We start from the raw sequence: 13,622 nt of genomic DNA, 5'->3' as shown, positions 1-13,622 counted from the left end.
AGGATAAAAACTTAACTGGGAATAGAAGGGAACTTCGTCACCCTGATCTAAGAAACACTCGCAGCTAACATAATAATGGTCAAAGACTGATGATTTCCTCCTAAGATCAGGAACAAGACAAAGATGTTTACTCTTGCCATTTTTATTCAACATTATACTAAAACAATTAAGCAAGAAGGAAAAAAAAGAAATAAAACTATCTATTCACAGATGACATAATCTTGTATACAGAAAAAACTAAGAAATTTACAAAAAAACTAATAGAGAACTAATAATGAGTTCAACCAGGTTGTACGATATGAGATCAATATACAAGAATCAGTTATATTTCTATATGGTAGTAATGAACGGCCTGAAAATAAAATTAAGAAAACATTTCCTTTCCCAGTACCTTCTAAAAGAATAAAATATGTACGAATAAACTTAATAAAAGAAGTGCAAGATTTGTACACAGAAAACTACAAAACATCGAAACTAAAGATGACTTAAATAAATGGAAAGACTTCTCATATTCATGGATTGACAGACTTAATATTGTTAAGATGGCAATGCTCCCCATATTGATCTACAGTTAACAGCAATCCCTATCAAAGACCCAGCTGCCTTTTTTTGCAGAAATTGACAAAGTGATCCCAAAATTTATTTGGTAATGAAAGGGATCCAGAATAGCCAAAACACTTTTGAAAAAGAACACAGTTGGAGGACTCATACTTCCTGATTTCACACTTATTACACAACTGCAATAGTCAAGACAGTGTAGATACAGATAAAGGTAGATACAGATCAATGGAACAGAAACGAGTCCAGAAATAAACCTTTAGTTATGGTCAACTGATCTTAAACAAGGGTTTCAAGGTTATTCAATAGGGAAAGAATCATCTTTTCAAGAAATGGTGTTGGGAATACTGGATATCCACAACCAAAAGAATGAAGTTGGACCCCCACCTCATATCCATCAACTAAAAATGGATCAGACCTTACATGTAAGAGCTAAAACTACAAAAGTCTTAAAAGAAAACAGGTGTAAATCTTTGTAACCCTGGATTAGACCATGGTTTCTAAGACATGACCAAAGCACAAGCAACAAAAGATAAAACATTAAACCAGACTTCATGAAATTAAAAAACTTCAAAAGACACGACTAAGTGAAAAGACAACCCACAGAATGGGAGAATATTTTTGCCAATGATATATCTGATAAAGGACTTGTATTCAGGATATATAAAGCACTCTTAACAACCCAACAACAAAAGACAAATAGCCCAAGTAAAAAATGGGCAAAGGGGCTTCCCTGGTGGCGCAGTGGTTGAGAATCTGCCTGCCAATGCAGGGGACACGGGTTTGAGCCCTGGTCTGGGAAGATCCCACATGCCGCGGAGCAACTAGGCCCGTGAGCCACAACTACTGAGCCTGCGTGTCTGGAGCCTGTGCTCCGCAACAAGAGAGGCCACGATAGTGAGAGGCCCACGCACCGCAATGAAGAGTGGCCCCCGCTTGCCACAACTAGAGAAAGCCCTCGCACAGAAACGAAGACCCAACACAGCCAAAAATAAATAAATAAATAAATAAATAAAGCTACTAACCTTCTTCATCTAATAATTAAAAAAAAAAAAAAGAAAGAAAGAAAAAAAAAAAAAAAGAAAGAAAAAAAAAAAATGGGCAAAGGACAAAAATAAACCCACACACCTACAGTCAATTAATCAATGACAAAGGAGGCAAGAATATACAACGGAGAAAAGACAGTCTCTTCAACAAGTGGTGTTGGGAAAGCTGGACAACTACAATGAAATTAGAACACTCCCTCATACCATACACAAAAATAAAAATAGTTTAAAGACCTACATATAACGCATGATGCCATAAAACTCCTAGAAGAGAACATAGGCAAAACATACTCGAACATAAATCATAGCAATATTTTCTTAGATCAGTCTCCCAAGGCAAAAGAAATAAACACAAAAATAAACAAATGGGACCTAATCACACTTAAAGGCTTTTGCACAGTAAAGGAAACCATCAAAAAAACGAAAAGACAACCTACGGAATGGTAGAAAATATTTGCAAATGATGTGACTGACAAGGGGTTAACATCCAAAATATACAAGCATCTGATACAACTCAATATCAAAAAAACAAACAACCCAATCAAAAAATGGGCAGGGACTTCCCCGGTGGTCCAGTGGCAAAGAATCCGCCTTCCAATGCAGGGGACACGGGTTCAATCCCTGGTCGGGGAACTAAGATCCCACATGCCACAGGGCAACTAAGCCTGCGCGCCACAACTACTGAGCTCGTGCGCCTCAACTAGAGAGCCCCCGTGCCGCAAACTACAGAGCCCATGCGCTCTGGAGCCTGCATGCCACAAGTACAGAGCCCACGTGCCCTGGAGCCTGTGCACCACAACTAGAGAGAGAAAACCCACACACCACAACTAGAGAGAAGCCCACATGACGCAACAAAGATCCCATGTGCCACAATAAAGATACCATGTGCTGCAACTAAGACCCAACACAGCCAGCCAGCCAGCCAGCCATAAATAAATAAATAAATTTTAAAAAAGGGCAGAAGACCAAAATAGACATTTCTCCAAAGAAGACACACAGATGGACAACAGGCACATGAAAAGGTGCTCAAACATCACTAGTTATTAGAGAAATGCAAATCAAAACCACAATGAGGTATCACCTCACACGTGTCAGAAGGGCTATTATCAAAAAGAACACAAATAACAAACGCTGGAGAGGATGTAGAGAAAAGAGAAACCTTATACACTGTTGGTGGGAAAGTAAATTGGTGCAGCCACTGTGGAAAACAGTATGGAGGTTTCTCAAAAAACTAAAAATAGAACTACCATATGACCCAGCAATTCCACTCCTGGTGGGTATATATCCAAAAACACAAAAACCCACACCAATTTGAAAAGATACATACACCCCAATGTTCACAGCAGCATTATTTACAATTGCCATTATATGGAAGCAACCTAAGTGTCCATCAACAGATGAATGGATAAAGAAGATGTGGTATATATACACAACGGAATACTACTCGGCTATAAAAAAGGGTGAAATTTTTGCCACTTGCAGCAACATGGATGGACTTGGAAGGTATTATGCTAAGTTAAATAAGTCAGACAGAGAAAGACAAATACTGTATGATATCACTTATATGTAGAATCTAAAAAATACTATAAACTAGTGAATATAACAAAAAAGAAGCAGACTCTCCAATATAGAGAACAAACTAGTGGTTACCAGTGGGGAGAAGGAAGGGGGAAGGAGTGATATAAGGACAGGGGATTAAGAGGTACAAACAACTATGTGTAAAATAAGCTACAAGGATATATTGTACAACACGGGGAATATAGCCAATATTTTATATTAACTATAATTGGAGTATAACCTTTAAAACTTGCAAACCACTACATTGTATACCTGTAGCTTATATAATATTGTACACCAACTATACTTCAGTTAAAAAAAAAAAGGATGTAGTGTGTATATACGCACATACACACACAAAATGGAATATTACTCAGCCATAAAAAAGAATGATATATTGCCATTTGCAGCAACATGGACCTAGAGAATATCATACTAAGTGAAGTGAGACAGAGAAAGACAAATATTATATGATATCACATATATGGAATCTAAAAAAATAATACAAATGAATCTATATACAAAACAGAAACAGATTCACAGACATAGAAAACAAACTTATGGTTACCAAAGGGGAAAAGAAGAAAGGGGAGGGATAAATTAGGAGTATGGGATTAAAAGATACAAACTACCATACATAATATAGATAAGCAACAAGGATTTACTGTGTAACACAGTGAACTATATTCAGTACCTTGTAATAACCTATAATGGAAAAATATCTGAAAAAAATATAACTGGATCATTTTGCTGTACACCTGAAACACAACATTGTAAGTTAACTACACTTCAATTTTTAAAAAATGGGCAAAAGATTTGATTTTGTATCTCCAAAAGAAGACACACAAATGGCCAAAAAGCATATGAAAAGATGCTCAACCATCTTTTCAGTCATTAGGGAAATGCAAATCAAAACAGCAAGATTAACATCTCACACTAGGATGGTTTCAAACATGGATGATTAACAAATGTTAGTGCAGATGTGGAGAAACTGGAACCTGCACATACTACTGGTAGGGAAAATGGTATAACTGCATTGGAAAAACTGATTGGCAATTTCTCAAAAAGTTAAACAGAGGTACCATGTGACCCAGCAATTCTACTCCTAGGAGAACTGAAAATATGTCCAAACAAAAACTGGTATACAAATATTCATAGCAGCATCAATATTAATAGCTGAAAAGTGAAAACAGTAAAAATGGCCATCAACTGATGAATGGGTAAACAAAATGTGGTTTATCCACACAATGAAACATTATTGGCCATAAAAAGGAATGAAGTACTGATATAGGCTACAATATGGATGAACCTTGAAAACATTATGCTAAGTGCAAGAAGCCAGGCACAAAAGGCTGTACAGTGTATGCTTCCATTTATACCAAATGCCCAGAATTGACAAAATCTATGGAGACAGAATATAGATTAGTGGTTGCCAAGGGTTAGAAGGAGAGAAGAATGGAGAGTGACTGTTAATGGGTTTCTTTTTGAGGTGATGAAAATCCTTGGAAGTAAATAGTGGTAACGCTTGCACAACTTTGTAAATACACTGAAAACCACTGAACTGCATACTTTAAAAGGGTTAATTTAAGATATGACAATTATATCTCAGTAAAATTGTTATTAAAAAAAAGAGCCCAAGAGACAAAACTAGAAAATTAGCAATGATCAGAAAACATGATACGAAATTCGATAGATCAAAAAAAATCAAGATAAATGTACAAAATGCAACAGCATTTTTATTAGTAACCATTTAGAAATAAAGAGATATCCCATTCACAGGGTGACCAAAACTACAAAATACCTAGGAATAAGTTTAATAAGGAATATCCAAAAACTAGAGGAAAGTTACAAAAAAATATTTTAAAGGACATGTGACATCTGAATAAAGAAATGTACATGTTCCTGAATTTCGACCAGTCCCAAATTAATATATTATTTTAAGCAATTCCAATAATTCCATGGCTGCACAAAATGAGGTTTTTTAAAACATCTTTATTGGAGTATAATTGCTTTACAATGGTGTGTTAATTTCTGCTTTATAACAAAGTGAATCAGCTATACATATACATATATCCCCATATCTCCTCCCTCCTGCATCTCCCTCCCACCCGCCCTATCCCACCCCTCTAGGTGGTCACAAAGTACTGAGCTGATCTCCCTGTGCTATGTGGCTGCTTTCCACTAGCTATCCGTTTTACATTTGGTAGTGTATATATGTCCTTGCCACTCTCTCACTTCATCTCAGCTTACCCTTCCCCTTCCCCGTGTCCTCAAGTCCATTCTCTACATCTGCGTCTTTATTCCTGTCCTGCCCCTAGGTTCTTCAGAACCATTTTGTTTTTTTTAGATTCCACATATATGTGTTAGCATACGGTATTTGTTTTTCTCTTTCTGACTTACTTCACTCTGTATGACAGACTATAGGTCCATCCACCTCACTACGAATAACTCAATTTCATTTTTCTATGGGTAAGTAATATTCCATTGTATATATGTGCCACATCTTCTTTATCCATTCATCTGTCGACGGACACTTAGGTTGCTTCCATGTCCTGGCTATTGTAAATAGAGCTGCAATGAACATTGTGGTACATGACTCTTTCTGAATTATGGTTTTCTCAGGGTATATGCCCAGTAGTGGGATTGCTGGGTCATATGGTAGTTCTACTTTTAGTTTTTTAAGGAAGCTCCATACTGTTCTCCATAGGGGCTCACAAAATGATTTTTAAATGTACATGAAAGAACTTGTAAGAATTACCAATAATTAAAAAAAAGAATAGGGAAGGAGTCCTGTCCTATCAGATATTATCAATAAAATTTGGTAGAAAGCTATTATTATTAATTCAGTAATGCTACTAGCAAATAGGTTATCGAAAACAGAGTACACTATGATAAAGAGGACTACTCAAATCAGTTGGGGGAGGGATTGACTATTCAGCTAACCTATAGTCTTTCCTGGAGAAAAGCAAATTTGGGTTCTCATCTCATACATACAAAAAATTAATTCCACGTGGATTAAAGATCTGATTTTAACAAGAAATCTGTAAAATATTTTGAAGAAAACAAAAGAGAACATTTGTATAATGTCATTAAGTAGAAGACATTCTTAGACAAAGCAGAAAATCCAAAAGCCAGAAAGAAAAAAATGTCAATTTGATGACATAATTTTAAATAAGGGTAAGTGAAGAGATTAATGATCAAAGATAAATGATGTCATGAAAGAAAATATTTGCTATACATGACCAGTATACATAAAGAACTCATACAAACTGATAAGAAAATGTCAAATAATCCAATAGAAAATGAACAAAGGATAAACAGGGAATTTACACAATAACTAACCATAAGTAGCCAAAAGGAGCTCAATCTCATCCATAATCAGGAGTTTATAGAACGGAATTCAATCTTAAAATCAGCACTTTTTATTCTGCAACCAGAAAACAAACCTTCCATAATACCGTGGGACATCTGCAAAGCCAATCCCTCACTCTTATGTCCCTACTCTTTCCCATTTGAAATAGCTTAAAACAAGTGATTGCATTAGCTGTTCAAACTCAACTGACTGCAAAACAAAATCAAAAACTACAACCACCACTACCACTAGAAATGCAAATTAAAATAAGGACTCTGAAAATTTAATCAGATTAACAAAAACTGAAAAGATACCATCCAGTGCTGGCAAGGATGTGGGGAAACTGGTCGTCTCACATCCTCTTGGTGAGAGTGTGAGCTGCCAAAACTCCCTGGAAAGCAGTCTAGCAGTAGCTATTAAAATTTACAATGTACATTGTTTTGACCCAGTAACACCACATTTTTAGGATTCTGTTTAGAATTAAAAGCCCTGCTATGTCAGCAATATCCCCTAGGATCCTTAACTTCCGGAACACTTCCTTCACCTTCATGGTCTAACTGAAACTTGGCTTTTCCCTGAAGATACTCCCCCTGAAGCCCTCTCTCCCATTTTCTCTCTCATACCTGTGGGTATGGAAGGGAGAGAACGGTCCTCCTTGTTCATTCCCACTTTGGGGGATTCTTCTTCCCTTCTCCTAAAAAAGTCCATCTTCACGTAGAGGAGATTAAGAGAATTAACACTAGTGATGATGTCCAGGATTAGAATCACACTTTTGGACTTCCTTTGCTGTGTTCTCTTTCTTCAAAGTGTCCCATACTGTTTCTATTGGCCCTACTCACTTACCTGTTGTTGAAAACAAATCAAAACCTAGGGCCAGAGAGGCAGTGCTAGGTAGTAAGAAAGAGAATCCAGAGTTCTGGATTCAAATCTAAGCTCATCACTGACCTTAGGTAAATTATCTCCTGATCCTAGTTTACTTAACAATACCAGAACCTACACCATGTTTATTGGGAGGAGTTAATGATACAATGGATCTAGAGCACTTTGGATAAAGTAAATGCTCAATAAGTGTTTAAACAACATCAAAAACAAAAACACCTTCGAATCTCAAAATTTCGTGCTCCTGTACAAGCAGAAAAGGACTGTTTCTTCCTCTATTGGCCATGCATAGCTCCTTTAGTCGCGTCTCTCTTTATCCATGTCATCCTTCTCCAGGTGTTCAAACCTAGAGGCAGTAAACCAAGACACCAGGGGAATCTGCTATACTTGGAAATTTGGAAAAATGGACTTCAATACAACTGACCTTCCCCATATTTGTATTAGCTCCTCTTAAAACCCATTATTTCCCATTTGAAGAAAATGGGGAAGGCCTAAAATAAATATGGCATTAGTTATTCATATTCAACTGGTTCCAAAATAAACAGGAGAAAGTAACCAGAAGAATCTTAAAAGACATCAAACAGACTTAGAAGCCTGCTAAATATACCCTAAGGAGTTCCAATCAAATCATACGTCACAAAAAAATTGAAATAGAGGAAACCTGAGATTTCCAAAATATTTCACTTTTGCTAATTTCAATATATCAAATGAAGCAACTTATTGAAAACTGATTCCTAGCAGTGTCATCCTGTTCTGTCCTAACCCCTGTGGAGATTCCAAGCACATGCTCCATACTGTTAGTGAAGCAAAGCTGAAACCTAGTGTTATTTCACTCTCTAGTTGAAATAATCTTTGATGGCTCTTCAAGCCTACAGATTAAATTTAAACCATTGAGCACAGGCCTCCAAAATCTGGCTGTTATTTACCTTTCCAGTGTTATTTTCAACTTCCAATTCTCTAAATCCATCATAACAAACACATTCTACATTATTTCATATCCATACCTCAGCTTTGAACATACTCCTGCCCACCACCTGTTATTCCAGTCCTCCTTCAAAGCAGCAAAGTACAGTGGAAAGAGTTCAGCTTTTAAGTTCAGATCCAGATCCACTAGATTTCTAATTCTAATTCCATCCCCACTACTTAATAGCTTAATGATCTGGAGCAAATACTTTACTAGACCTGTTTCCTTACCTAGGAGGAGGCATATCACCTGTGGCACTTTTACAAGGCTATTGTGAGGATTAAGCATAATGGTTCTAAACTACCTAGCACCACACCTAAGGCACGGTAGAAACTTAATGGTAACTACTGAGCCATCCTTCTTTCCCCCTCCATCCTCATCAATACTATCATTTCCTAAATTTCCACAGCATTTTGTTTATACTACTATGTTTATTATACCATGAGCACTAATATACTGCAGAATACTCATTATTTATGTATGTGTCTGGCTTTTCCATTAGGTTATAAGCAAGATGGTTATGGGTATGGATTTCTAAATCTCTGCCACTTACCACCTGAGCAAGTTATTTGACCTCACAGAACCTGTTTCTTCATTAATAAACTGAATTGGGGTTAACACCTTACAGTGTTACAAAAAGGTTTAGAAGAGTTAATGTACATCAAATACCTGGTATAACGCTTGACACCTAGTAAATTTCAGAGGCTGTTAATGGTAATCTGGATGATGAACCTGATCCAAGCCACTGCTTAAAGAATACACAAATGTAAAATGTATTTGCCTTATTAAATCCAATTTCATAAAGCAATCTTAATACAACTTTAACCTGCTAGTCACCTCTCTTACTGATAGAGATAGCCAATGAAGACAAAAACAGAGATTCCTGTGCACCTTATCTCAGAAATGCTACCACACATTCATGTTCTTCCAGGACCAGACTAAGTACTTCACAACTTATGGTTCACCTCACCTCATTACACTTTAAACAACATGGGGGCTTATCCCTCAAGAGTTGTAAGGGATAAAATGATCTGCCAAAGTTAAACAACACTCTGAAATTAGCAGTCTATAAGGAAGTAGAAGCTAGTTGTCTGCTCTTTATTCATTCTAATTCTAATCTGCTATGTCATCAATTTCTCTACTCAAAACTCCAAACAAATGTCAACTACTTCTATGACAGTATTTTCCAATTTATACACTTCCAACCCACTGCTTGTTTTAAGAGAAAACATTTCAAAATTAACTGCAGTGAAATCAAGGAAATCACAGAAAAGTGAGAACTTGCAAAGAGAAAAAAAATACAATATTAGAGCACTTGCATTCCACTTTCAGTTGTACACTGCTACTTACATGGGTTGTATAGCACACACGTCAAGAGCTCAGGAAGGGTTCTGGAAAGATGGACCTGGTTTTAAATCTGACATCACAACTTACTAGCTGTGTAACCTAAGCATGTTACTTTTTAAGCCTCATATCCCTCATCTGTAAAATAGGGATTGTAACAGTATGACTCTCATAGGGTTGTATTAAATACAATAATGTAAGCTAAGTGTTTCAGGAAAGTACTTACAACACCACACTCAATAAATGGTATTCTATTCATTTGTTGTTATTACCTGAGCACTAAGGTTCTTGGTAAATATTGCATAATTAATGAATATTTAGCATATTTTATATTAGGAAATAAGTGTACCACTAACTTTAATTCTATCCTAAGTTAAATAATGATTAATAGTTGCAACACTGTTTAAGAGCAGTTTACTGTTTACAAAGCCCTTTAGACATCCATAAGCTCATTTTGATCTCCACAACATCCTTAGGGGATAAACACTTTTAAGATACGTATTCTAGAAATAAAGAAACTGGTACCCATCAGGGTAACAGAGTCAAGGTTACCTAAGTCTCCTCCAACCAGATTCTCCAGCTCAGGGATAAAGTGCTTAGTGTCCAAAGTTCTTAACCCAAACATCCACTAAAAGGAGGCAGATTCCAGCAAGTTTCCCACCCTCCTCAAGCAGAGTCAAGAACGTGAGCCCAGGAATAAGCCCGGGGTAATAAACCCCCTCAGAAGGCACTGATGACATTTATCATGCACTGTTTCATTACGAGGTGTCCTCCCACACCTTTAGGGCGGGGGCTAGTCCTGACCCCACTGCCACCAGAGCGCCCAACACAGGACCTGCCACCCAAGAGGCCCTCAGTAAACGTTTGTGGAAATGGCATGGGAGGCTGGTAGGAGGCCTTCCAGAGACCCGAAACGAGGCCAACTCCACGGTGGGGATTAAGCATCCCAGTAGATCCACAGTCGTTAGCGGAGAGGGTCCAACCGGTAACCAGGCTGGAAAGGATGGCTGAGGACGGGCGCCGCTAAGGGGAACCCGGGAAGCTGACCCTCTTGAGGAGAGAGAGGGGAAGCGGGTCTGGCCGCAGCCATTCCTGGAAGGTGGGGGACCGACAGAGGCTCGGGGGCCGGGGGCAGCAAGCAGGGCAACCGGCGCCTGGGGGGGAGGGGGCCGCCTGCTGGTCTGAGAAGAATCTCGGGCCCAATCTGAGCAGGGTTCTGGGCTCCTCTAGGGACCCACTCCCTAGCCCGCGGTGGCATTCACTGCACCGAGTACTCGCTGCTACCTGAAACTGCAGCAGCTTCTCTGTCTGCTCCTGGGTTAGATCCCGCTCCTCAGGCGCCGCCATTTTGCAGCCGCCTCTACGCTTCTGACCCGTCCGCACCGTCACCCGCCGGAAGTGACCTCAGTAGCAACCACATCCGGTCTGAACAGCCGCCGGCGCGCAACTGCGTCTGCGCCTGCCGGCCCAACCTGGAGGCCGGGGATGGTGACAATTTCCGCCGCTAGAGGGCACCACTCTCGGGCCTATCCCGAACACTTCCGAAAATTGTCGAGGGACTGTCTGCCCAAGTCGCCCTTAGGAGTTAGGCGACGAACGATCTACCAGAGACTTGACTCTCGAATAGATCGCAAAGAGCCGAGAGGTCCCGAATGCCCCTCGAGAAGCTTCGGAAATTCACGAATGCCCCTCGGCAGATTTCGCCTTCTTCCTAACCATTTTCATCTCCAATGTTTCTGAATGTTTCTTACGAAATTGCGGTCGTTCAGAAATATCGGCCGTTTGATGTTTGATTCCTGCCATGATGTTTCCAAAATCCCCTGACCATCTCTCAGGAGGTTCCGAAAGTCCCCGAATACTGGGGGCAGGGTGGGGGTGGGGGCGTTTCCCACGCCGCCTTCGAGCCGGAAGCTGTGGAAGGTGTGCGCCCCTTGAAAATTGTTGGCACTCGGTCACCCGGGCACTACCAGCCTTAGGCAGAGCTTTCCGTCCACCCCTCTTGCGACTCTGCTCCTGCCTGCCTCAGGCCCTCACGCGTCTCTCTGCCCACTGGCCCGTCTTCCCTGTGACCAACCGAAGGAAGATCCCGGGACTGGGATCAGGAGACTTGGGTTCACGTTCTAGTGTCCACCTGGCAAAGTGCTGGACATCTCCGGGCAAACCACCTCCTCTCTGCTGTAGTTTTGCCATTGGTGGAATGAGATTCACCAGCAGCCCCAGATATGCTGCCTCAGCTCATTCTCCTTGGAAGCAGTCCCCCACCCTTTCCACTGCCTTATCTCCACCCCTCAATGTCTGCCTTCTTCTGCACTTTCCTTGACCCTTTTAACCCGCCACCTCTCTTCAGATCTCCCATTTTCATTTCCACTTCTTTTCTCCTGCCATCCGCCTTCTCTGTCCACTGTCCAGAAGGCCTTGGGAGGCAGAGGGTTCATGGTCTGGTGCTTTTCCACAGACTACCTGTCTGACTCCTAGCAAGGCACTCAGCCTCCTGGGCCCCTGCTGTCCTCCCCATCTGTGGAATCTCACCCCATGAACTTCACGGGGTTGAATTAGGTGAGACAGAACCGGAAGTGCTTTGAAAGCTGAAGTTCTGTGAAGAGTCGATTAAAAGATGGAAGGACTTAAGTTTTGGCTATTTCTCTCTTTCAGGCCTGAATCAGGTCTTACTAGGTCTGCACAAACTTCATAACAATGTCCTAGAATTTTTCTTAGACCCTTAAGGTAAAATTGTAAGCAAGTAGAGCCACTTTGGAGAATTTCTTTTACATCAACTCAAAGCCCACATGAGATGCAGTACTATTCAACGTCTCCAATAATGATGGATCCGGAAGAACTAGATGAGGGATTGCAAAGTCAGGTGCCATCTGGAGTTGTTGCATAATTCTGATTTAAGATGTATTCTTTCCACACACAAACTTTGCGGTTATATTAAACACCATTGAATGTTCTTCTTTTCCTTTAAGACACAGACACCCTCTTAGTCTACATTTCCCTTTTCTTCTTTGAATAAAGAGGTGGCTACAAGAAATATTTTACTTAAAAAAAAAAAAAAGCAACAGCAACAACAACTCGACCATAGGAATACAGTATGGCAAACTGGAGAGTCCATTCCCTGGGCAAAGGCGGTTTCTGCTTTTTAGCTGTACCTTTTGGCTTACATGTAAGACCAGTACTGGGGAGGGACTATTTAGGAATTTGGGATTAACAGGTAGATACTACTATATGTAAAATAGATAAACAACAAAGACCTACTGTATAGCACAGGGAACTATATTCAGTATCTTATAATAACTTATAATGGGAAAGAATCTGAAAAAGAATATGTGTATGTATATGTATATATATGTATAACTGAATCACTTTGCTGTACACCTGAAACATTGTAAATTGACTAAACTTCAATTTAAAAAAAAAAAAAAAAAAGAAGGACCAGGGCTTCCCTGGTGGCACAGTGGTTAAGAATCTGCCTGCCAATGCAGCGGATACAGGTTTGAGCCCTGGTCCGGGAAGATCCCACATGCTGTGGAGCAACTAAGCCCGTGCACCACAACTACTGAGCCTGCGCTCTAGAGACCGCAAGCCACAACCCCTGAGCCTGTGTGCCACAACTACTGAAGCCCGCGTGCCTAGCTCCACAACAAGAGAAGCCACCGCAATAAAAAGCCTGCACACCACAGCGAAGAGTAGCCCCTGCTCGCTGCAACGAGAGAAAGCTCGCGCGCCACAAGGAAGACCCAATGCCGCCAAAAATAAATAAATTAATTAATTTTTTAAAAAAGACCAGCATTGCCACAACTTCCCCTTTTCTAAGAGCACCTAACAAATAAGGATCTGTGTATGAAATCTCCCCATTTTGAAATGATAATAACTAATTCAGTTTTTAAGAAAATTACTGTGTCAACCATAACTGCAAGCCACA

The 13,622-nt window shown here is 39.9% G+C and overlaps 1 protein-coding gene across 1 annotated transcript in view; it reads right to left on the bottom strand.

Annotated features, from left to right (window-relative positions):
* FAF2 (Fas associated factor family member 2) overlaps nt 1-11,085 on the bottom strand; it is a 61,931-nt gene extending 50,846 nt beyond the window's left edge. Inside the window, exon 1 of the mRNA XM_059917760.1 lies at nt 10,985-11,085. Within this exon, the coding sequence (XP_059773743.1) occupies nt 10,985-11,047 (63 nt within the window). The 5' untranslated portion in view covers nt 11,048-11,085. The remainder of the gene's footprint in view (nt 1-10,984) is intronic.
* Between the last annotated feature and the right edge of the window lie 2,537 nt (nt 11,086-13,622).

Source organism: Balaenoptera ricei, chromosome 3 (genome assembly GCF_028023285.1).
Source record: "Balaenoptera ricei isolate mBalRic1 chromosome 3, mBalRic1.hap2, whole genome shotgun sequence".
NCBI lineage: Eukaryota > Metazoa > Chordata > Mammalia > Artiodactyla > Balaenopteridae > Balaenoptera > Balaenoptera ricei.
The sequence above is the reverse complement of the archived record's forward strand: the minus strand, read 5'-3'. Positions and strand labels throughout refer to the sequence as shown.